The 25,206-nt window shown below is 34.7% G+C and overlaps 1 protein-coding gene across 1 annotated transcript in view; it reads right to left on the reverse strand.

Annotated features, from left to right (window-relative positions):
- Positions 1-25,206, reverse strand: part of LOC123288244 (uncharacterized) — a 90,722-nt gene that overhangs the window by 43,750 nt on the left and 21,766 nt on the right. Inside the window, exon 4 of the mRNA XM_070517172.1 lies at positions 23,744-23,872. Coding sequence (XP_070373273.1) covers positions 23,744-23,872 — 129 coding nt within the window. The remainder of the gene's footprint in view (positions 1-23,743; positions 23,873-25,206) is intronic.

The raw sequence follows: 25,206 nt of genomic DNA on the forward strand, positions 1-25,206 counted from the left end.
CATATTTGACCATAGCTAATGTAGAATAGTAACAGTTTAAACTCATTTTTTATTCCCTCATTCACAGATATGATCTTTTAACTCCCCACTTTGCAAGATGACAGTATTACCATTTTCCCACCTCCCCTCACTCTGTCATCCAGTTTCTGCCACCTGTACATGATATTTTTATTGCAAGGTTGGTAATATTTACATTCTCTTCAATAATAATAGTAAAACGTGCTGTCTTTTGAATATTGGTTAATTATAAAGGTTTATAGTCCATAATAGCAATTATATCATTATAACTATATAAATATTGTTCACTACAGAGCCACATTACGTTCTATTATTATATTCTTCAGTTCTATTTGCACTTCACAGGGGAGAATGTTTAAAGGATTTTCTTATCTAACTCTTTAATCAATCTGAACAATAAAGAGAATGTACACATCAATAAATAAGTTGATAGACAGACAAACAGACACTCAGGTCTTTTTATAACAAAAGATTTAACATTCTTGCCATCAGGGTCCCAGGAGAAGAGAAAAATGATGGGCTGGAAAAGTTGTGAAAGAAATCATGGCTAAATACTTTCCAAATATGGCAAGGGATATAACTTTTTATATTCAAGAAGCTGAGTGCAAACCAAAAACAGGATAAACCCAAAGAATCAATGCCAATACACATCATAATGAAAGTCTGGAAACTAAAGGCAACAAAAAAAATCTTGGAAACAACCAGAGAAAAAGAATACCTTACCATAGAGGACAGAAGGGAGTTGTACAACATGTTTCAAGTGCAAAAAACAAAAACCTGTCAACCTAGAGTCCTACACACGATGAAAATATTCTTCAACAATAAAGGGAATTCAAGATATCACCTGATGAAAGAAAGCTAAGAAAATTTGTTGCTAAGGAGCACAGTAAGCAAAATTATGGGTAAATCATATAGACTTTCTTTCTCCTGAGTTTTTAAAATTATGACTGATGGTGAAAGCAAAAATTCTAACACTGATATGTTTTTAAATATTTGTAGAGAATATTTTTAAAAACTATAAATGGGAAAGGATAAAGGGAGATATTTCTACACTTAATCAAACTGTGAAAGATGACTGTGATATATATCATAGTAAAGACATAGATATGGATATATAGACATAATACAAATATATAAATATAATACAAACACATGTACATATATATTATGTAACAGATAGAGCAAAGACTAAAAAGCCATACAGAAAGATACACTCAAAATGATATAGGTAAATCTAAATGATAATCTAAAAATGCAAATAAAATATATCAAAATTTGAGGGAGACAGCTAAAGTAGTGCTGAGAGAAAAATTTCTAGCACTAAATGAGTATGTACATGTGTGTATATATATTTGTTTAGAAAATTAGAGGATTAAAAATCTTAAGGGTTATACTTTAAAATATTTTTTAATGTATCTAAGTTATGTGTATATATATGTATATGGGTTACATACATATGTATATGTATTAATACACACATAGATCAGGAGAGGTAGCTGATCTATCTAAAACATAGACACAAGCACAGAGAAATAGGCAAAATGAGGAGACAAAGGAATACGTTCCAAATAAGGGAACAGGACAAATTTTCAGAAAAAGAACTAAACAAAACGGAGATAAACAATCTGCCTGATAAAGAGTACAAACTAATATTTTATAAGGATGCCCACTGATCATAGGAGAAGGATAGATGAACACAGTGAGGACTTCAACAAAGAATTGGAAAATATAAAAAAGAACCAATCAGAACTGAAGAATCCAAGAATGGAAATGAAAAATTCACTAGAGAGAATCAACAGCAGAGTAGATGACACAGAAGAACAGATCAGTGAGCTGGATGAAAGACTAAAAGAAATGACCCAAGCTGAACAGAAAAAAGAATTAAAAAGAACAAGGACAATCTAAGGGATCCCTGGGTATCAAGCACACTAACATCCATATTATAGGTGTCCCAGAAGGGGAAGAGAGTGACAAAGGGGCAGAGAATCTACTTGAAGAAATAATAGCTGAAAACTTTCCTAACCTAAGGAAGAAAACAGAATCCAGGTACAAGAAGAGCAGAGAGCAGCAAAGAAGAAGAACCCAAAGAGGCCCACACCAATTCACATTATTATTCAAATGTCAAGAACTAAAGACAAAGAGAGAATCCTAAAAGCTGCAAGAGAAAGGCAACAAGTTACATACAAACAAAACCCCATAAGGCTATCAGTTGACTTCTCAGCAGAAACCTTACTGACTAGAAGGGAGTGGCATGACATATTTAAAGAGCTGACAGTAAAAACCCTACAGCCAAGAATACTCTACCCAGCAAGGTTATCATTCAGAATGGAAGGAGAGATAGTTTCCCAGACAAGGAAAAATTAAAGGAGATTATCACCAATAAACCAGCCTTAAGAGAGGTGCTAAAGGGACTTATTTCACTGGAAAAGAAAAGACCACAAATAAGAATAAGAAAATTATCAGAAAATAATAAAATCACTGGTAAAGGCAAATATACAGTAAAGGTAGCAGATCAACAACCTATGAAGGTAACATGAAGGTCAAAAGACAAAAGTACTAAAATTATCTATTTCCATGATAAGAGGTTAATGAGAGATGCACAAAAGTGGGGCTAACTATGACATCAGAAACATAAAATGTGGGAGGAGGGAAGTAAAAGAGTAGAGCTTTAAGCAAAAGGTCAAACTTAAGAGACCACAAAGTCAGTATAGATTGCTACTTATGTAGGTTATTATATATGAACCTTATGGTAATCACAAACCAGAAACCTATAATAAATAAACAAAAAATTAAGAGAAAAGAATGCAAAAATGATACTAAAGAAAGCTATCAAACCAAATGGGAAGAGAGCAAGAGAAGACAGAGAAGAACTGCTAAAAGACCCAGGAAAAAAGTAACAAACTGGAAATAAGTACATCGTTATCAATAGCTACTTCAAATGTCAATGGACTAAATTCTCCAATCAAAAGACATAGGGTGGCTAACTGGGTAAAAAAATAAGATCCACATATATGCTGCATACAAGAGACACACTTCAGACCTAAAGACACTCACAAACTGAAAGGGAAGGGATGAAACAAGATACTCCATGCAAATGGCAATTAAAAGACAGCTGGGGTAGCAACACTTATATCAAAGTAGACTTCAAAACAAAAACAGAAACAAGAGACAAAGAAGGGCACTACATAATGATAGAGGGAACAACCCAGCAAGAGGATGTAACACTTGTAAATATCTATGCACCCAACATAGGACCACCTGTGTTATATATATAAAGTAATTACTAATAGACATAAAAGGAGAAACAGATAGTAACACAATAATAGTAGGGGACTTTAACACTCCACTTACATCAATGGATAGATCATCCAAACAGAAGATCAATAAGATCAATAAGGAAACATTGGCCTTAAATGACACATTAGACTAGATAGACTTAGTAGATATATACAGAACGTTCCTCCCCAAACCACAGAATATACATTCTTTTCAAATGCACATGGGACATTCTCCAGGATAGATCACATATTAGAGCACGAAACAAGTCTCAATAAATTTAGGAAGATTGATATAATACCAAGCATCTTTTCTGACCACAACAGTATGAAACTAGAAATCAACTAGAGGAAGAAAATTGGAAAAGCCACAAATATGTGAAGATTAAACAAAATGCTACTGCACAATGAGTGGTTCAATGGAGAAATCAAAGGAGATACCAAAAAATATCTAGAGATAAGTGAAAATGAAAATACAACATGCCAAAATTTATAGGATACAGCAAAAATGGTTCTAAGAGGGCAGTTTATAGCAATACAGGCTTACCTCAACAAACAAGAAAAGTCCAAATAAACAATATAACAGTGCACCTAGAGGAACTAGAAAAACAAGAGCAAAGCCCAAAATCAGTAGAAAGAAGGAAATAATAAAAATCAGAGCAGAAATAAATGAAATAGAGACTAAAAAAAAAAAATAGAAAAAATCAATGAAAGCAAGAGCTGGTTCTTTGAAAAGATAAACAAAATTGACAAACCTTTAGCTGACTCACCAAGAAAAAAAGAAAGAAGGCTCAAATAAATAAAATCATAAATGAAAGAGGAGAAATTACAATGGATACCTCAGAAATACAGAAGATTATAAGAGAATAACATGAAAAGGTATGTGCCAACAAACTGGATAATCTAGAAGAAATGGATAAATTCTTAGAATCATACAACCTTCCAAAACTGAATCAAGAAGAAATAGAAAATATGAATAGACAGATCACAAGTATGAAGATTGAAATAGTAATCAACATCCTCCAAAAAACAAAAGTTCAGGACCAGATGGCTTCCCTGATGAATTCTACCAAACATTCAAAGAAGACCTAACACCTATCCTTCTCAAACTCTTCCAAAAAATTGAAGAGCAGGGGAAGCTTCCTAATTGACTTTATGAGTCCAACATTACCCTGATACCAAAAACCAGACAAGGACAACACAAAAAAAGAATATTACAGGCCCATATCACTTATGAACACTGATGCAAAAATCCTCAGCAAAATACTAGCAAATCGAATACAACAATACATTAAAAAGATCATATATCATGATCAAGTGGGACTTATTCCTGGGATGCAGGGATGGTTCAGCATCCACAAATCTATCAATGCGATACACCACGTTAACAAAATGAAGAATAAAAATCACATGATCATCTCAATAGATGCAGAGAAAGCTTTTGACAAGATTCAGCATCCACTTATGAGAAAAACTGAATAAAATGCATATAGAAGGAAACTACCTCCACATAATAAAGGCCATATTTGACAAACTCACAGCTGATATCACACTCAATGGAGAAAAACTGAATGCTAACCCTCTAAGAACAGGAACCAGACAAGAATGCCCACTTTCACCGCTCTTATTTAACACAGTATTGGAAGCCCTAGCTAGAGCAATCAGACAAGAAAAAGAAATAAAAGAGATCTAAATTGCTAAGGAAGAAGTGAAACTGTCACTATTTGCAGATGACATGGTTTTACATATAGAAAACCCTAAAGAATCCACCAAAAAAATTTTAGAAATAATAAATGAATACACGTAAAGATATATGCACCCCTATATTCATTGCAGTATTATTCACAATAACCAAGACTTGGAAACAACCTAGGTGCCCATCAAGGGACAAATGGATAAAGAACATGTGGTATATATAGACAATAGAATGCTATTTAGGTATAGAAAAAAGATGAAATCTTTTCATTTGTAACAACATGGATGGACCTTGAGGGTATTATGCTAAGTGAAATAAGTCAGAGGGAGAAAGTCAAACACCACAGGATCTCACTCAACAGAAGACAAAAACAACAACAACAACAAACAAACACATAGATATAGAGATTACATTGGTGGTTACCAGAGGGGAAGGAGGTAGGGAGGAGAGCAAAAGGGGTAAAAGGGCACATGCGCACGGTGATAGATTGTAATTAGTCTTTGGGTGGTGGACATGAGGTTGTCTACACAGAAATCAAAATATAATGATGTACACCTGAAATTTATATAATGTTATAAACCAATGTTATCTCAATAAAAAAATTATATTAACAAGATACTATTTTCAAAAATCCCTTAAAAAATAAAATAAAATAAAATTTTCTACGTTAACACACACACAAAGAGAACACATCACATATTTTAAATAATTTCACATAGATAATTGCGTGTATTAGTGTCTTAAAATAGTTTAGCTTTAAACTTTAGAATAGTCTAGAATAGTCATACTTTGGAGTAGGCTATGGTTGCTGGATGTATTAGAAATGGATGCAAAGACTCTTCAAAGTTCCCACAAAAAAGGACATTTGTAAGCAAATGTGAAGAACGTTAAGGAAAACTCTGTAGAATACTTTGTCTAAAGACTGTCTTTAATCTCTGAAGTGAAGTATGAAGAGTAGGAAGCCCTTGTGGCAGGCCAAGCAGTTTAGATTGTTAATTTTCACCTGCAGTATAAATTCAATTTTCCCTCTAGGCTGAAGAATTAAAGTCCCCTAAAGGCAAAATCTCTTCAAGCCACTTACTATATTTTCTCCTTTAAGCAGAGATTGTAATTCCTTTCAGGAAAAAATCATGAGTCCAGAAAAGCAAGCCTGGGCTCCTTGTACTGATGTTTTCCTACAAAGCATAAAAACGTAAGATGGCTGATCATTGTCCAGCCACTGTTGATAAACCTGTTCTTGCCTCTGTGTCTTCAGTACATCGTTGGAAAGTATGTACAATTTGATTCAAAAGCTAGAAAACAGAGTGTGGCCAAGTGGTCATTAGTCATTAGTCCATTTCTATTTAGTCATTCTGCTTGTTCAGAAGATTGGAAGGTAAGCAAAATTAGAATCAAGCTGAAACATCCTTGCCCAAATATCGTGCAAATCTGTGGAGGAATCCCTGTGTATTCTGATGGGAAGCTCTCAAATGCATAGTTCTGTAAATTGAGATAATTTATTCTTTTTAAGATTCTGGATCAGTCTTGGAAATAGAAATAAAGAGGAAAAGATGACTATAATTTTTTTTAAAAAAAACAGAACTAAATATTCAATCCCTTTTTTTATAGAACACGTAATAAAATGTAAAAGAAACTCCAGAGTAAATGCTATAAGTATTAGAATTAGATTAGGCAGGTATCATACAAATTGAGATTATTTGAATTTAGAGACTACAATTTTTCTCCCCTTAATTACAGCAGATTCTACCACATAAAGAATGAGTAAAATAAGCAATTGGTCGTGGTAGGAATGCATTCCATCAATAACACTTGTTGGTACTATGCTTACTATTTAGATGCCTTCTCAGGAAGAGTCAATCCTACAGATTATACTTATGCCTTCTGATCAGGTTACTATGATGAACAAGTTCAAGAGAGTCCAGCAGTGACATTATATATGACTCATTTTGTAAAGAATTAGTCATGCAATTTCATATAGCATATATTTTATAACTCTGATATGAAAGTGACTTGCATATATCTAGAATCATTCAAAGCTGTATTTTTCAAAACACTAGAAAATTTACACCAATAAATCTGAATTTGCGGTAGAAAATACTTTTGATGTCTCTAAACTTTACTATTTTTCAGATAACTCACAAATAAAAGATATTAAAGTTAAAGAATTTCAAGGTAATTTATCATCTCATGCTACTGCAGTAGGGTAATTTTTAAATTAATAGACAGTCTAAGTTATTAATCCATTTCTATTTTGACACAAGTTTAACTGACCTTTCTTTTTATCAACCTGTAATTTTGTGTCAAAATGGCAAAATCACCAAGTGACTCAAAAATATAGAAGTGATGTGATGAGATAAATGGATACCACAAAAAAAATGAGTTTTTACAGGTTTAAGAGGCCAGTGCACTCTTCTCTCACTAGGATATGAGCACTCCATGGTCAGGGATCTTCATTTGTTTTATTCATTGCTGTATCCCAAGATCCACAACAGAACCACAAAATAGATGCTTTAATCTCCATTTCATGACTAAAGTCTAAAAATCAAATAAAGTAAGCAAAGACAAAGAAAAGTCAGATAATTTTTAAATAAGGCCTCCATTTCTACTTCTTTTGTCCAGATAAACCATATTAGATTTTTTTTTTTTGAGGAAGATTAACCCTGAGCTAACATCTGCTGCCAATCCTCCTCTTTTTGCTGAGAAAGACTGGCCCTGAGCTAACATCTGTGCCCATCTTCCTCTCTTTATATGTGGGACGCCTACCACAGCATGGCTTGATGAGCGGTGCCATGTCCGCACCCAGGATCCGAACCAGCGAACCCCGGTCTGCCGAAGCGGAACATGTGCACGTAACTGCTGAGCCACTGGGCCGGCCCCTACTGTGTTCTCTTATATTCTATAAAATGTGTATTTATGCAGGAAAATTGGATTATAGTTTTCCACAGAAAAAGCTAATGTAGGGGGCCAGCCCAGCGGTGCGGCGGTTAAGTGCACACATTCCACTTTTCTGTGGCCTGGGGTTCGCCAGTTCGGATCCCGGGTGTGGACATGGCACCACTTGGCAAGCCATGCTGTGGTAGGCATCCCATGTATAAAGTAGAGGAAGATGGGCATGGATGTTAGCTCAGGGCCAGTCTTCCTCAGCAAAAAGAGGAGGATTGACAGTAGTTAGCTCAGGGCTAATTTTCCTAAAAAAAAGAAAAAAGAAAAAGCTAATGGAAATTTCAGAGGTTTTTTTTTGTCTAAACTAGAATAATTTATTTTATCTTGGACTGTTTTTCAGTGAGAAAAAAATCTTCTGTGTTCTTGTACACCTTGATTTGAATGTGCAATAGAAACACATCTTAATGCTAATATGAGTCAAGGATAACAAGGCTTAGAGTGAAAGAGATATACTAAACTACATCCTATATGTAATTTGAACCATAATAAATTAATGCATTGTATATTATGTATTAGTTATAACCATTCACCAGGCACTAAGTCAAAATAACAAAAACAGGAAAAAAAAAACAAAACAGGAGAGAACCCATGTCCCAGGGATTTAATTAGGTAGGGATTCCATCACTAAAAAAAAAAAAGGAAAAAAGAATCAACTAAAATTTCTACTATAAAATGTTCCATTACAATTGAGAAACATTTTATATCAGCCTTTTTTGAGAAAGTAAATTCATTCTTCATGCCATGATTCCTAGGTTATTCTTATACATAATGCATATAACCTACTTGCATAATAATTGAAAGAATGATGAATATGTTTACTTCTTTCTCTCCTACTCAAAATATCTTCCTTCTTTTCTCTTAGACCTCCTCTTTCTTTAGGTTCAAACTAACAGGTTTTTCTCTGATTCCATCCTGTGCAATAACTTAATTCAGTTTTGAACTCCTCAGATATTTTAGTCTTTAGTGAAAAAACTAAAGTTTGTAAAAGATTGTCTATTACACGATGTTAAAGCAATTGTGGCCTGAAAAGATGTATGTTGACAGCTCCCAAGGGAAGGAAGAAGTAAATTGATATAATCTGGATGAAGGACAAGAGAAAACAAATCTAGAAGAACGGCGAAGTTATGCAGGCATAAAGAATACCAATCAGTGATCAGAAGTGGAAACTTGAAATCAAGGAGTGAGGCAAGTTTGACACAAAGGGAGACACTATAAAGGATGTGGTGAAGCGTGTAGATTATGGAGTCATACCACATTCATTGGCTGTATCTCTTAGCAGCTGTGTGATCTTGAGCATTAGTTTTCCCAACAGTTAAAAAAAGTAATATTATCTACCTTGGTTTATTATAGGGATAAAGTGAGATGACCTTTTTAAAGCTCTTAGCACAGTATTTGTGTGGCACATCCTAACCATCTGATAATAGCCAATAGCTAAGAGAAGTAGCCATGTTAAGGCAGACAAGAACTGACTCATTAAGTAGCAAAACTGATCCTAGAATTATTCTCTGGATCCTTTTTTTTAATAATCTAGCTGGCGGGAATATTCTATTTGTCCATTGGAACAAAATAACTACCGTTTCCAGGTCATTATTGATTATATTTTCATCCAGACTCAAGGCTTTAACATATCAATATTTTGATAACTCTAAAATTTATATCTCCAGCCCTGGTATTTCTTCTGGAATGTATATCCAATTTCTACTCATTTATCTACTTGGGTGTCTACAGATTTTTAGGTGGTGCCCATAATCCTTACATCCTGGCTTTCGTGCCCTTGTAGCATCCCTTCCCCTTGAGTGTGGGCAGGACCTGTGCCTTAAATATGGCAACGATTATGGGATGTCACTCTTATGATCATGTTACATTATGCAAGGCTCCATCCTGCTAGCTGACTTGCTCTAGAGTCTTGCTCTTCTTTCTGATTTTAAAGAAGCAAGATGCCCAAAATCCTAAAGCTGCAAGAAAAGGAAGTTTGCCAACAATCCAAGTGAGCTTGGAAGCAGATCTTTCCCCAGTCAAGGCACCAAATGAGAACCCAGTTGGCTGACACCTTGTTTGCAGGCTTGCAGAGAACCCAGCTAAGCCATGCCCGGGCTCCAACACCCAAGAAACTGTGAAATAATAAATTTGTGTTGTTTTAAGTCACTAATTTTGTGGTGATTTGTTATGAAACATGGAAAATAAATACAAATCTTCCTTGATTTACAATGGGCTTGTGTTATGTTATATGTCCCGATAAACCCATCATAAGTTGAAAATATCATAAGTCAAAAATGCATTTAATACACCTAACCTGCCAAACATCATAGCATAGCCAGCCTACTTTAAATGTGCTCAGAACACTTAGATCATCTAACACAAAGCCTATTTTATAATAAAGTGCTGGCCATCTCATGTAATTTATTGAATACTGTCCTGAAAGCGAAAAATAGAATAGCCGTATGGGTACAGAGTGATTGTAAGTGTATCGGTTGTTTGCGTGATCACATGGCTGATGTGGCTCTCTGCCGCCGCCCAGCATCATGAGAGAGTACCATACAGCATATCGCTAGCCCGGGAAAAAAATCAAAATCAAAATTCAAGGTACAGTTTCTACTGAATGCATATCGCTTTCACATCATCATAAAGTAGAAAAACCATAAATCATATCATCGTAAGTTGGGGACTGTCTGTACAGGGATCTAACTGGCATTTTCTCACAAATTTAGACTGTCCAAAATAGAGTATTGATCCAGCTGCCATTCAAATCTGCATCTCTTCTAAAGTTCACTAACTTAATTGCCCTACCATTTACCCAGCTGATCAAGTAAAACATCTTGGAACCATTCTGGATGCCATTGCTCCTCTTGGACTCAAAAAGCCTTACACATTATGTCCAGAATAGGAATACTTCTTATAATCATTTGGTTCCACCTGCAACGAATTCTTGCCTGGGCTACTGTAATAGCTTATTTTCTTCGATTCTTGACCTTCTAGAGTCTATTTCCACACAACAGCCAAAGAGATCCTTTAACAGGTAAATCATTTATCAGTTCTCTGCTCTCAAGCTTTTCAAACATTCCCGTGACACTTGGAACAAAATCCAAAGTGCTTATATGACCTGGGGCTCCAAATGATCTGGCCCATGAATAACTCTCATCTCATACCCTACCTCTCCTTCCCTTATTCATTTTTCTCCAGCCACATTGATCCTCTTGCCGGTTCTTGAACACTCCAAGCAAATTCCCTACTATGGTCCTTTCAACTTGTTGTCCTCTCTGTCTGAAATGATTTTCCCTTGAATATTCTCACAATGTGTTTTCTTTTTTATTCAAACTTCTGCTCACATATTATCCCTATATTCAGGCCTTTAATGAACGACCTATCTAAGGTAGAAAAGTACGTAACTCCCATTTCACTTATCTTGCCTTCAGTTTTATTTTTTATAGTACTTATTAAAATTATCCTTATTATCATTTGTTTATCCATTTATATTCTTTCTTCTCCATGGAATATAAGTTGCATAATGTTAGGTAGCTTGTTGGTTTTGTTCATTTCTGTATTCTAGAACATGACATGGCCAAAGTAAGCAGTTGACCAATTTGGCATAAAATTGCAGTTGAAACTATTTTGGAGTTCTTCCATAAAAGATATTCTGCTACAGTGATTTTAGAAGTCCAAGTGTTAGAGAAAAGCATAAGAGTACATTTCAAACATTTATTTAATATTTAATGCTAACAAATCACGAGACTATATGCTGTCTTCAACTTTTTGTATCCTCTTTTGAGAAGTTATTTAAGCGACTTATTCTCATGAAGTAATGAATATCCCAAACTGCAGCTCTTCTCTGCCAGCTACACCTCAACAATCATTTTTAGCTCTCCACCGCATATTTAATGCAAAGAAATAAAAAATAGTGTGGCAGTGAAGTAAAATAACTTATTCCCCACGTATGTTAACCAAGAGTGTTAAAAGTCAGGTCTGTAATGTTATCTGACAGGGGCCAGAGACTATGTTCACGAAAGATCTGCTTGGGGTGACTCAATCCATCATACTGCCATTGTTTGACAGTCACAGACAGGAAGAAATATCTAGGAACTGCAAATGAATTTTCTCATGAACAATTCACAGCAATTTGCAGAATGTTGTATTTGGCACATTTTCTTCACGTATGTTCCATATGTTACAATAAAAGAAAGCTGCTTTATGCCGTTCATATTTTATACAAGATGATTCTTGCCAACGAAGTGGTGTAATGTGTTAATGAATTTAATCAAATGATTCTCCCCTCCCTTGTCTGAGCCAGCACTTCATTGCTGAAGGAAGGGGTAGCTTAAATGATTGATAACAGAATCGACAACCTTTGCCCTCCGAGTCACCAGTTTGAACCCAACCTAGTTGAGCAACAAAAGACATTTGTTTCCATAGGCATTTCGTCAGAGGCTTGCATGAAATGAATGCTTACTGGACCTAAAATGATAGTTACTTGCAGTCAGAAATATATTCTGCTGTGACTAAAGGCCTAAATTATCATTATACAAACATTCTTTTTTTCAAGGCCCTAAAGTTAATATATGATATTAGTTGGTATCAGTTTCTGACTAGAATTATACTCTCTGAGACAAATTTATATTCAGTATGTTCAGTGTTCTCAACATTAAATAATTATTTTATCTTTTTAATAATTAAAACAAATGTAGTATAATAACAAACCAAATATGCACGTAATAATTAAGGTTTTACCTTAGATTTCTTTCTATTTCTCAGAAGTTGGGATGTCACCTTTTGGAAAATTTAAATAACTTTTACAATATTTTAAGTTAATAATTAATGAGTTTAAAATTAAACTCATAGAGGGATGTTTTCTGAAGACATTTCAAGATATGGGAAATTGTATCTTTCTATTTTAGACTGACATGCAATCCAATGGGTGAGTTAGTCAGAAGTGAGTCAGATTAATTGGGCCCTCCTTTTTCCTAGAAGCTGTCAAAATATATGTAATGGAAGGATAAGTTATTTTCACAGATAATTTAAAAATATATGTTATTTGTAAGAACTTCCTTCATTTGCAGTAGAGAGAGTCCCTATACTCACTATAATGGTTAAGGTTGTCACTAGAACTTTTAAAAATATTCCATTTGTCCATCCTGACAAACAGTAGGGTAAGTATTACCCACCCTGCCCCTAATGAAGCAAGGCGTGGACATGCGACTTGCTTTTTCTAATAAAATGTGAGTGGAAATGACACATGTCACCTTTCCTGCTGTTGCCGTGATCACAGAAGCATAAAACCAACCTGGTGCAGACTCCTCCTACCAACTTGCATGGGCATGTACCAGGAGCAAAAAAATTCTTTTCAATATTAAGCACTTGAGATTTAGGGGCTATTCATGACCAGGAAATAACCTAGACTATCATGACTGACACAAAGCTATTTCACAAACATGACACTGATATCAAATTTTGTCACTGAGGATACAAAGTAGAGAAGCCTGAGGAGGACTAAAATATATAGCATAAGAAAGGATAGAGGTAAAGCAAAAGGTGGGAAAATTTAAAGGGAGATTTATGCACAAAGAATTTCATAAATTATTAGGAGAGAGGGTAAATAGAAAGATTTTCACTGTCAGGCAACTGAGAAAATAAAGACATGGGAACCAACTCCTCAGAGAGTAAGGAAAATGTTGTGTGGTTAACAGCATATGACCCATGAGCCTTTAAAGCCTCCTCCCCTAATGTGTCTTTGGTAAAATCTTTTTTGCTCACTACTTCTCTGTGAAGTGTATTTTCTTTAGGGAGACTGAAAGAAAAAGTTTCAAGGTTACCACAGAAAGAAACCAGAGACTACCAATGGGAGGCAATGAACATAATTTCTTTCACAGAAGATAAACCAAAGCTATATTTTATGTGGCTAGAAAACCTACAGCATTTTGTTGTGATTAATATTTAGGTATTCATAAATACTGCAAAGGCTAAATATTGATTGAACCAACAATTGTGAATACATGTATTGGAACTATAAGAAAAGAGAAAGCATAAGTGATGATAGGGGAGGAGCCAAAGAGGAGAAATAAACCTCATCGACGGAATTCAAAAGATATATGTGGCTGAAAATCAGGAAATACCTGTACGTGCATGTTATTTAGAAATATGGACTAAAGCACTAGAATAAGCAATTAAATGAGTTGACAGTGTTTGTCTCTGGGTAATGGGACTTGGAAGTGAGGAGGAGTAAGAAGTGTATGGAAGAGTTAATCCTTCAAAACGGTATATTTATTATTTGACAAAAATTAAATGCATCAGTAAAATTAAAGAAAAAATATATTCACACTTTCTCATTTTTAATCATCTAAATTTGTTTTGATGTCTTTAATTTTTTAAAAATGTTTAATATTATTGCGACTATTAAAGAAAATACGTGCTCATTTTACAAAACATAGAAAATTATCTTTCTATACTTAGCTACACTTTCCTAGCCAATGTCCAGAGTTGTTCTACCTCACACAGGAAATGATGATCTCAAATGAAATAAGGAACTGTTCAACTAAACACCAGTGTTTTGCTTGAATAGTGAGACTATCTTCCACCTCATTATCCACAGGATATAACAAAGTGCCAGCTTAATAAATAATTATGGATTGAAAATTTCCAATTAACAACTGAATGTGAGAAGAGAGTCAGTGCCGATTATCAGAGCACAGAGCAATGCATACTATTCAGAAAAGACTTGAAATGATCAACAAAATCGTTACTTGTGATGATTTACACAATTATTTAATTGTGAGAAACACAAGAATGCTCAACTAATCTATTTCATTGAAGGCTTTTTGATCAACCAGTCAAGTAAAGAAAATAATTAAGGAAGAAAACAGACAATGGTGGGCAGTCTTTTTTTCTCTTCTATCCCTCCCTCCCTTCCTTCCTTTTCTGTAAAGAGCAAATGAAAGAAAGGTAACTCTTAGTAAGTAAAAAGGTTTCTCCTCAGGAAACAGTTGTTTCAGGCTCAGGATTCAGCACAGAATCAATCTTAGCTGAGAAGCAGGGGAGAGAAACAGGATTTATCAGGCACTTTTTCAATGGTTATGACCCCCAGGGCTTACCATTCTTGTTGATGTTGGTTTTTGACTTGTAGTTTTCTAATGTTTCCCACTAAATCGATTATTGCCTTTAGAAGTAATTTCATGGCTTTTGGAGTATTATAGCTTTATCTTTGTAACCTTCACAGTGCTGTGAAAGATTGGTCTCATTTCTAGTTAATTCTGATTCTTCTTTGAGGTTATTCTTTCACTCTCCAAGGGAATCATCAGGTATCGTTTTATTAGTCTTACACATCATTCCACCTCTGGGGAATTTGTGCTGACTAATTCATCTTTCTGACAATTGCCAAAATAAATGGTAGCCAGAGCACTTGTTTTATTTCTGTGAACTTATTTTATTGCTTACCACCTTTCATAGCAGTGAGCAGTCATAAAGATCAAACAGACAAGGATTTTCTTTTTCTGATATTATACATAATAGTCAGTTTTAAATCATTTTAGTTACAAAACTTTTTACATAGTTTAACCCTATATTTTTTTATCTGACATATTCATTTTTTCTTCTATGTGTCCTCAAAGAGTAATGGAAGAAACAACTCACTAGGATTAGAGTCTGGATTCTGGTCCCAGCCCTACATATGATCTCACACAATTTACTTACATCCTCCAAGTCTCAGGTTTTTCATCTGTAAAATAGGGAAACAACCTCTGAACTTGGCTGAAGTTTTAAGAGATTGTGTTTCCAGTACAAAAAAATATCTCTCAACTGCCAAATCTTTAAATACCAACAAGTTCACTCAAGAGTATATTTTACCTTCTATTCAGTACAATGTATCCAGAAGAAACTATCCAAATGTCTCAGTTTTTAAAAGACATGTCTTATTATGAAATGCTCTTCTACTCATACACAATTAACAATAGACTAACAGATGCCAGAATCACAAAAGGTTACAAAGTTTGGAACAAGGTCTTAGAGTAAGTTAGTAGAATAATAGATATTTTTGATTTTTCCTCCAAAATTCAGCCTTCAGAACCTAAAATATTTACTATTTGGCCCTAATCAGAAAAAGTTCTCCAGCCTCTGGAATTCAATAAACATCAAGGGAGAAAGGACAAATCTTCCTTACAGAAGGATTCCAAAGATGAAATATAGAAGGAGTGTGAGAAATAGAAAATCATGTTAGAACACAACAGTAATCGCTGCAGACAAGATTCATAGATGAATGTTAAAATTAATGGACAAAACTTTGAGGAGAAACAGGATAGTTGCATGGCATCAAAGTATGATCCCCATGTATTAATTACTATGGTCATTTTAACATGTACACAAAATTTTTGATACTTTTCCCTCCAGAAAATTGAGCTCAATTCTCCTACTCCTTAGTGTGGGCTGCATTTAATGACTCGCTTTCAGAGAATAGAATATGTAAAGGGAAAAACAGTGACTTCACAGTGGAGAAACCTGGCAGATAAAACAAGCTTAAGCTCACCAATGATAATGCATGTTGGTGTCATGTGCCTCTGGCATGATGCAATGAGAAGAGCATTTCATGTATGTGGTACTCTTCCCGAAGACCCATAACTTCAGTGTAATCATGAGAAAACATCACTTATGCCCAAACTGAGAGACATTTTACAAACCATCTAACCAGTAATCTTAAAAACTCTCAAGGTCTTGAAAAACAAGGAAATATCGAGAAAATACCATAAACTAGAAGAAACTAAGAGACATGGTACCTAAACATATTGCAGTATTCTAGATTGGATCTGGGAACAGAAAAAGGACACTAGTAGGAAAATATACATTTGATAAATGACTTTTTCAGAATATATATATAGAAGACAAAATTCTATAATAAGTCAGACAATCCCATTAAAAATGAACAAAAGATTGGAACACACATTTCACCAAAGGAAAAAATATTAACAGCAAATAAGTGCAAAAAAGTTGCTCAACATCATGAGTCATTATGGAAAGGCAAATTAAAACAACAATGATATACCACTCTAACACCAACTATAACAGCTAATATTAAGAAGACTGACAGTACCAAATACTGAAGATGTATAGCACATGGAACTCTTGAACACTGTCAGTGGAAATATAAACTAATATGACCACTTTCACTTTAAGAAAGATGTGGCAGTTTCATATATAAAGATACATCATATGACCAAACAATCCCATTACTAGATAGTTACCCAAGAGAAATGAAAACATACATTCACAAAAGAGTATTCAAATGTTAGTAGCAATTTTACCAGTTATGACCAAATATTGAAAACAATCCAATGTCCATCAACTGGTGGATGAATAAACAAATTTTTGTATATCCATACAACTGTAATACATTGCAATAAAAAGGGATGAACTACTGATAATGCAAAAGCACGAATGAATTTCAAAAACATTAGGCTAAGTGAAGGAAGTCAGATACATAAGACTACATACTGTGTTATTCTATTCCTATTACATGTCCAGAAAACACAAGTCTATAGTAAGAGAAAACAGATCACTGGGTGCCAGGAGCCAGGGCTGGTGGAAATGGATTGACTGCTAAGGGGCACGAGAGAACTGTTTGGTCTAATGGAAAAGTTTTATATCATGAATATTGTCAAACTCCATCAAACTGTACACTCATTTGTGAATTTTATAGTACGTAACTTCCACCTCAAAAAGACTGATTAAAAATAATTTTTAAAATGGTAAAGATGGATCTCAGATAGGCTCCAGATACTTGACAGATTAAAGGGATATCCTTGGAACATCTGCCTAAAGTATTGGGGCCATTCAAACATGTTTCCGCAAGTCATCCACAGTGTACATCAGACATTCATGGGCATCTTACTGCTTATCACTAGGGAAGAATTATTTAGTGACTTACGTGCCTGGATACAAGACTATGATTTGATAATATTACAGGATTATGAAGGGGTCAAGTTATAATGTGAGCCTGAGTTGGACACAGCATGCTGAAGCCTTGAGACAAATCTGAGTACTCTTTAGAACATATAATTGGCAAGGGATAGTGTACATGTCAGACACCACAGTGCCATTGAAAGAAGAAGTCTGGAACAAAACTCTATAACCATGTTCTGATGAAAGTTAAGTAATTTGTTACATGACTGAACAGGAAGGGCTAAGTAAAAGCCTGGTTTGCCCTGCCCCACTTTCTCTTATTCTAAGGTTTTCTGCATACAGCTAATGATAATATTGATCCTAATATGTAATCATGAATTCTTTTAATTCATGTTCATACACAACACTGAATGAAATAAGCACAGGCAGGGATAATCCTCCAGAAAATAGTTAAGATTTTTACATCTGTCGTACAAAAATGATAATATATATTATAATAATATATAATATAATGTTAATATATGTTAATATACAAAAATAATATGGATATGACTATTCCTTTTTATATATGACATAAATCATTAGTATTAAATGGGAAAAAGAAATACTGAAATGAGTTCCACAACGTAAAGGAGAGAGCCATAAACATTGGAACTTTGTTTCTAATTTTGCCACTTTTTCTTTTAAATATATATATCATAAGGAAATGAAAGACAAAGTGTTGATAAATGTTATATAATAACCTGCTTTTATACGATAATTCTTGACAAAGTGATGATACGCCTCAATGCTAAAAATCCTGTGAAGTTAAAAAACAAACTTCTGAAATGTACATTTGTTTTACTATAATTGCAACTATTAGTAAAATAATTTTCCCTAACAGGAGAATCAGAATCCTTTCTGTTATGTCTTGGAGAGAAAGTGGCCCAAACACTACTAAAACATACTCAGATTTGTGTTAATAATTTTGTATTGAATTTGACTCATTCAAGAACAAAAGATATCTTTTGTTCAGGACAAAGATAATTAAGCGTGAATTGTGCATTCACACTTCACAACATAAAAGAAGCCTCTGGTTACTAGGGCAAGTTATATCTCTTTTAGGAAGTTTACCCCAAAACTCCTACTCAAAAAGCTAAAATGACTGCCTGACTGCCCTCACTCCAGTATGCCTGCTTTGTTTACTGAATTACATGTTTGTTAATGAGTAACATTGAAAATCAGCCAAAACTTGGCCCCAGCCTAACTTAATCACCACGATCACTCATGACTTCAGTCAAACACTGCCAATTGCTCCTCCCTTCATATTGTGACCTCCGTGAGAACAGGATACTTGAGCACAGGATCCTTCTACTTCATGTTCTGAGCACAATCCTAGTTCATCTTCCCTCCTTTCTTCCTTCACTCCTTCCTTCCTCTCTCCCTATCCCCTATCTTCTTTCCTCCCTTCCTTCCTTTTCTTTGATGAGAACACTTAAGTTCTACTCTCTTAGCAAATTTCAATCATACAATACAGTTATCAACTATACTCACCATATTTTACATTAGCTCCTCAGACCTTATTCATCTCATAGCTGAAAATTTGTACCCTTTTACCAAATTCTCCCTGTTTCCCTTACACCCTAGGCCCTGCCAACCACTTTTCTACTCCCTGTGTTTTTTTGCTTTTATTTTATTTTTAGATTCCACATATAAGGGAATGGATATCACCATTCTGCATGGTATCCTGCAGTATTTGTCTTTCTTTGACTTATTTCACTTAGCATTATGCCCTCAAGGTCCATCCATGTTGTCACAAAAAGCAAGATTTCATGCTTTCTCATGACCAAATAATATTCCATTGTGTGTGTGTGTATATATATATATATATATATATATACCACAACTTTTTTATCCATTCACCCATTGATGGATACTTAGGTTGTTTAAACATCTTAGCTATTGTAGATAATGCTGTAATGAACATAGGAGTGCAGATATCTCTTCAACATCCTGTTTTCATTTCCTTTGGATATATACCCAGAAGTGGGATTGCTGGATCATATGGTAGTTGTATTTTTAATTTTTTGAGGAACCTCTATACTGTTTTCCATAGTAGCTGCACCAGTTTATACTCCTACCAACCTACCAACAGTACACACGGGTACCATTTTCTCCACATCCTTGCCAACACTTATCTCTTGTCTTTTTTATGATAGCCAGTGTGAACTGATATCTCACCGTGGTTTTGATTTGCATTTCCCTAATTAATGATATTGAGCAACTTTTCACATATCAGTTGGCCATTTATATGTCTTCTTTGGAAAAATGTCTATTCAGATCTTCTGCCTATTTTTTTAAAAATTAGATTGTTTTTTTGCTATTGGATTGCATGAGTTCTTCATATATTTTAGATATTAACCCCTTATCAGACATGATTTGCAAATATTTTCTTCCAATCCATAGGTTGCCTTTTCATTTTGTTAATGATTTCCTTTACTGTGCAGAAGCTTTTTTAGTTTGACATAGTCCCACTTGTTTCTTTTTGCTTTTGTTGCCTTTGCTTTTGCTGTCAGATCCAAAGAATCATCACCAAGACGGATGTCCAGGAGCTTACCCCTTATGTTTTCTTCTAGGAGTTTAATGGTTTCAGGTCTTATACTCAAGTCTTTAATCCATTTTCAGTTTATTTTTGCGTATGGTATAAGATAGGGGTCCAGTCTCACTCTTTTGCCTATGGCTGTCTAGTTTACCCAGCACCATTTAATGAAGAGACTCTCCTTTACCCCATTGTATATTCTTGGTTCCTTTGTTGTAAATTAGTGATCATATATGCATGAGTTTATTCCTGGGCTCTCTATTCTATTTCATTGTCTATGTGTCTGGTTTTATGCCAATACCATACTCTTTCGGTTACCATAGCTTTGTAATAGAGTTTGAAATCATTTTCAATACTCAGTAATAGTTGCTAAATATATTTGTACACTATGCTTTTTTGCCTGTTGTCAGACTATACTATTATCCCTAAGTGTACTCCTTTCACTGTCCCTCTCCACCTCTCAAAATCCTATCCAATTTTCAAGGCCAAGATTACATGCTGTACCACAGGAGCTGCAGTTTTAAAAACTTTAAATAAAAGTTTTTAAAAGTTTAAATATAGTTTATTATTCAAATAGATAATTCCAATGTTCATCCATTTTTTCTTAGAAATCACAGTTTCCTCAAAAAATGCTAGAAAAGAGCAGAGATGTGAACTTCATTGTCAACAAAATAACAGAACAGATTAAAGAACTGCCAAAAGTAGCACGGGTCAAACAGAATGCATGAAAATGTGGAGAAAGGATGCCCCCAGCTGTACATCCATGACACCACTGGTAGAATACACTTCTCCAAATAAACGTCTCATTCTGAGATTCAAAACCAAAAATCATTTGTTTACAATAAGGGAGAAGGGGTAAGTGGACAGGTGGTGAGAGCCTTGCTATATTTCATTTGGTAGAAGGCAAGGATGAATGAAAAAACAACATAGATGTCATTTTTGAACATTGCTTCTTTTCTTGGTCATTGGTTACTTGAGTATTCCTTTGTGATAATTCATTGATCTGTATATTTATGTTTGGTGCATTTTTCTGATGTTATATCTCAATAAAAATCATTGATAAGGGGGATTCAACTTCTCTTTATTGATCTCTGTAACCTGAAGTTAGAAAGTGCACCTTGTGTTCCAATTGTTAGGTTATAAAACAAATTACTCCAAACAACTATTTATTATCTTTATAGATTCTGTGGGTCAGGAATTCAGGCAGAGCATAGCAGGGATGGTTGTTCTCTGCCCCACAATGTTCAGGTCTCTAATGAGAAGGCTCCAAATCTGGGGGCAAGAATAATCTGAAGACGTTCACTCACGTCTCGCACGCTGGTTCACAACCAGTTAGAGGATATTATAAAGGATACTACTCCATTTACAAGAGCAACAAAACAGACCAGAAAAGAACAACGAATGTAAAAGACATCTATGAAGGAAATTTTAAAGTTCCACTGTAGACATAAATCAATAGAAAATACATGTTACATTTATGAGTTTAAAAAATACTGAGGAATGCAAAGATGTTAATTCTCCATATGTTATTTTACAATTTTAACACGACGTCAACTAAAATAAAAACAGGATTTTTTTTTCTACTAAGACAAGCTGATTCTATAGTAAATTACATCAGCTGTTCCACACAAGTTTTTACTGGATTCAGATCACCTTTGCCATCTCGAAGCCACCACCACCTCTCACTTGGGCTACTGAAATAGCCTAACTGGACTGCCTGCTTTCACTCCTGCTGTCCTCTTCCTCAGTCCCCTCCCACCTGCTAATCTATTCTCCAAAACTGTGTGCCTTTGATAGGGTCAAATCAGATCCCATCTCATCATTCACCTGCTCCAATGGCTTTCCTACACACTTGGAAAACAACACATAGTTCTTGACATGGTCTGCAAAGCATTCTAGGACCTGGATCTTTCTCTGATCACATTTCCTACCACTGCCCTACTTAATTACTTTTCTACTTTTTCACTTTTCTCCAGTCATGTTCCTCAAATATGCTTTTCAAGCTCCTGCCTATCAGCCTTTGCACTCATTGCTTCATCTGCCAGCAATGCTCTTACTCTGTGGAATCACATTAACTCCACTCTCATCTCAAATGTCACTTTCTCAAAGAAACTGTCACTGAAAACCCTATATAAAATATAAGTATTTATACTGATTTATTTTCTTCATTACACAGATCAATTTGTTTTGGGGTTGTCTGTCTTCTCCAGTAGGAGGTATATTTCCATGAAGATAAAAACTCTCTTTTTCCTGAACACTTGGAACAACATCCGGAACACAGAAGTGCTCAATAAATATTGAAATGAATGAGTAAATAGAGTTATAATAATTCTGAAAATTAGTATATCATAAAAACAACAATGTATCCCTATGCTAGAATAACATAAAGTACTCAATCAATGGAATATACTAGAAGAACCAGAAATTGATCCAAATACAAATACAATTTAGTATAAAAGAGAGAAAACATTTCAAATTAGGAGAAAGGTAGGTTCATAATTATTGGTGTCTCAACAACTGAAATTTTGAACAAGAAAGTAAAATTAAGCAGAATACGTACTTTACACCTTAAAACAAAATACACTTGAGATGAATTAAGTATTTAAATATAAAAAAGAAAACTCAGAAACACTAGAAAACCCATGGTAGAGTTTTTAAAGTTATCACAGAAATGGGATGAGTTTTATAAACATGGCACAAAGCCCAAAAACCATTTTTTTATATGTTGAAAAATTTGACTACAAAAATATTTTTGAAATGTCTTTATTTCTAAAATCATGTAAAAAAAAAAAAACCAAAGGCGGGGAAAACATTTGCAACTTGTATCACACACAAATTGCAAATTTTCTCAATATATGATGAGCTCCTAAAAATAAATAAGAAAACAACTCACAACCCAGGAGAAAAATGAACAAAGTATGTGAATAGATATCACATTGAATTAAATAATTCTTAAATATAAGAAAATATGCTAAACTGCACTGAGAGAATTGCAATTCAACTGACAATGACTGGTTACTACTTACCTATTTCATTGGCAAGCATTAAAAAAATAATAGCACACTGTGTTAGAGAGGGTAGGGACAGGCTATCAGGTGCTCTCCTACACTGCTTTTGGAAGTATAAATTGGAACAACTTCCATGAAGAATGTATTAGTTATCTATTGCTAGATAACAAATCATCCCAAAACTTAGAGGCTTAAAACAACAATAAACAATTCTCTGACAATTTCTCTGGGTCAGAAATTTGGGAGCAGTTGGGCTGGGCAGTTCTGGCTCGGGGTCCCTTATGAAGCTGCCAGGATGCTAGTCAGTGCTGCAGTCATTTTAAGGCTTGGCTAAGGCTGCATGACTCACCCTTAAAAGTGGTTCACACATCTGGCTAGCAATTTGATGCTGATTGTTGGTGGGAATCCTCAGTTCCTCCACACACAAGCCTCTCCTGGGGCTGCTTGAGTATCCTCGTGACATGACAGCTGAATTCCCCTAGAGCCAGGGATCCAAAAGGAAGCAAGGTGGAAACTGTGATATCTTTCATGACCTCGACTCTGTAGTCACATATCATTTTCTCAATATCCTATTGGTCACATAAGCCAAGACTGTTCTTTGTGGGAGAGGGCTACACAGGAACATATATTTCAGGAGAAAAAGATAACTGGAAATTATCTTGGAGGCTGACTACCACAGGAAACAATTTGAAAAATATTTTTCAAAATGAAAATTTCACATAAATTCTGAAACTGAAATTCCACTTCTAGTTATCCTTCAGATATACCCTAAGATGTATAAAACAACATATTCATCTCAGCATTGTTAGCAATTGCATAAAATTGAAATAATCTAAATGTTTATCAATAGGGTCTGATTAAATAAATTATAATGCATCCATACAATGTGATATACGTGTATTATAAAGGACTAGGATACCCTGGTTAGGACCCATGAGAAAATTAAAATAGTGTTGCCTTTGGGAAAAGGAAGTGGTGATTAGAGTGACATGAGAAAAGGGGAAATACATTTTTCAGTGAGTACTCTTCTGTACCTTTCATATTTTATAACCATGTACAAGAATTATCTACTTTGAGAAAGTGGAAAAAGTACATAACTGCTGTAATCTTTGTAAAACTGCTTATTCCCCAAGCAAATGTGAGCTGGGCTCCACTGAGACTTTATGGATTTTTACGTTATCTTTTTGCGATATGTTAATCAGTTTGCTATCATCATCATCATTATTAGACTTTCAACTCAATTCTTCTCCGAGATTTCAAGCTTCTTGAGTACACCAATTTCCTGGCTTATTTTGTATCCCCAAATGTTCCTAAGCATAATATCAAGCACATAGGAAGGGCCCAATGCATATTTGTTTAAGTCAGGGTTTGTTAACCTCAGCACTACTAATATTTTGGGTTAGATAATTCTTGTGATAAGGGGCTGTCCTGTGCATTGTATGTTTAGCAGCATCCCTGGCCTCTTCCGACTGTGTGCCAGTAGCATACTCTAAGTCATGCCAAACAAAAATGTCTCCATATATTGCCAAATGTCCCCTGAAGGGGAGGAATCATCCCCAGTTGAGAACCATTGGTTCAAAGTAATACATATCCAATCTAGAGGAGAAGCTACAGAATTTTAAAACAGATTTTTAAGCAAGATTAGGACACATTTTCTACTACAAGATAATAATTTGGTATATACTATTTGTGTAAGTGAATAAAGAGTTGGAATGCGTTATACACTAAAAACTAAACGAAGACCAATATTTAAGACTTTTGTCATTATTCATTTATTATTCTTAATTGTTCCTTATTTTATATCCTGAATTG

The sequence above is a fragment of the Equus asinus genome, chromosome 1, assembly GCF_041296235.1.
Source record: "Equus asinus isolate D_3611 breed Donkey chromosome 1, EquAss-T2T_v2, whole genome shotgun sequence".
Lineage (NCBI taxonomy): Eukaryota > Metazoa > Chordata > Mammalia > Perissodactyla > Equidae > Equus > Equus asinus.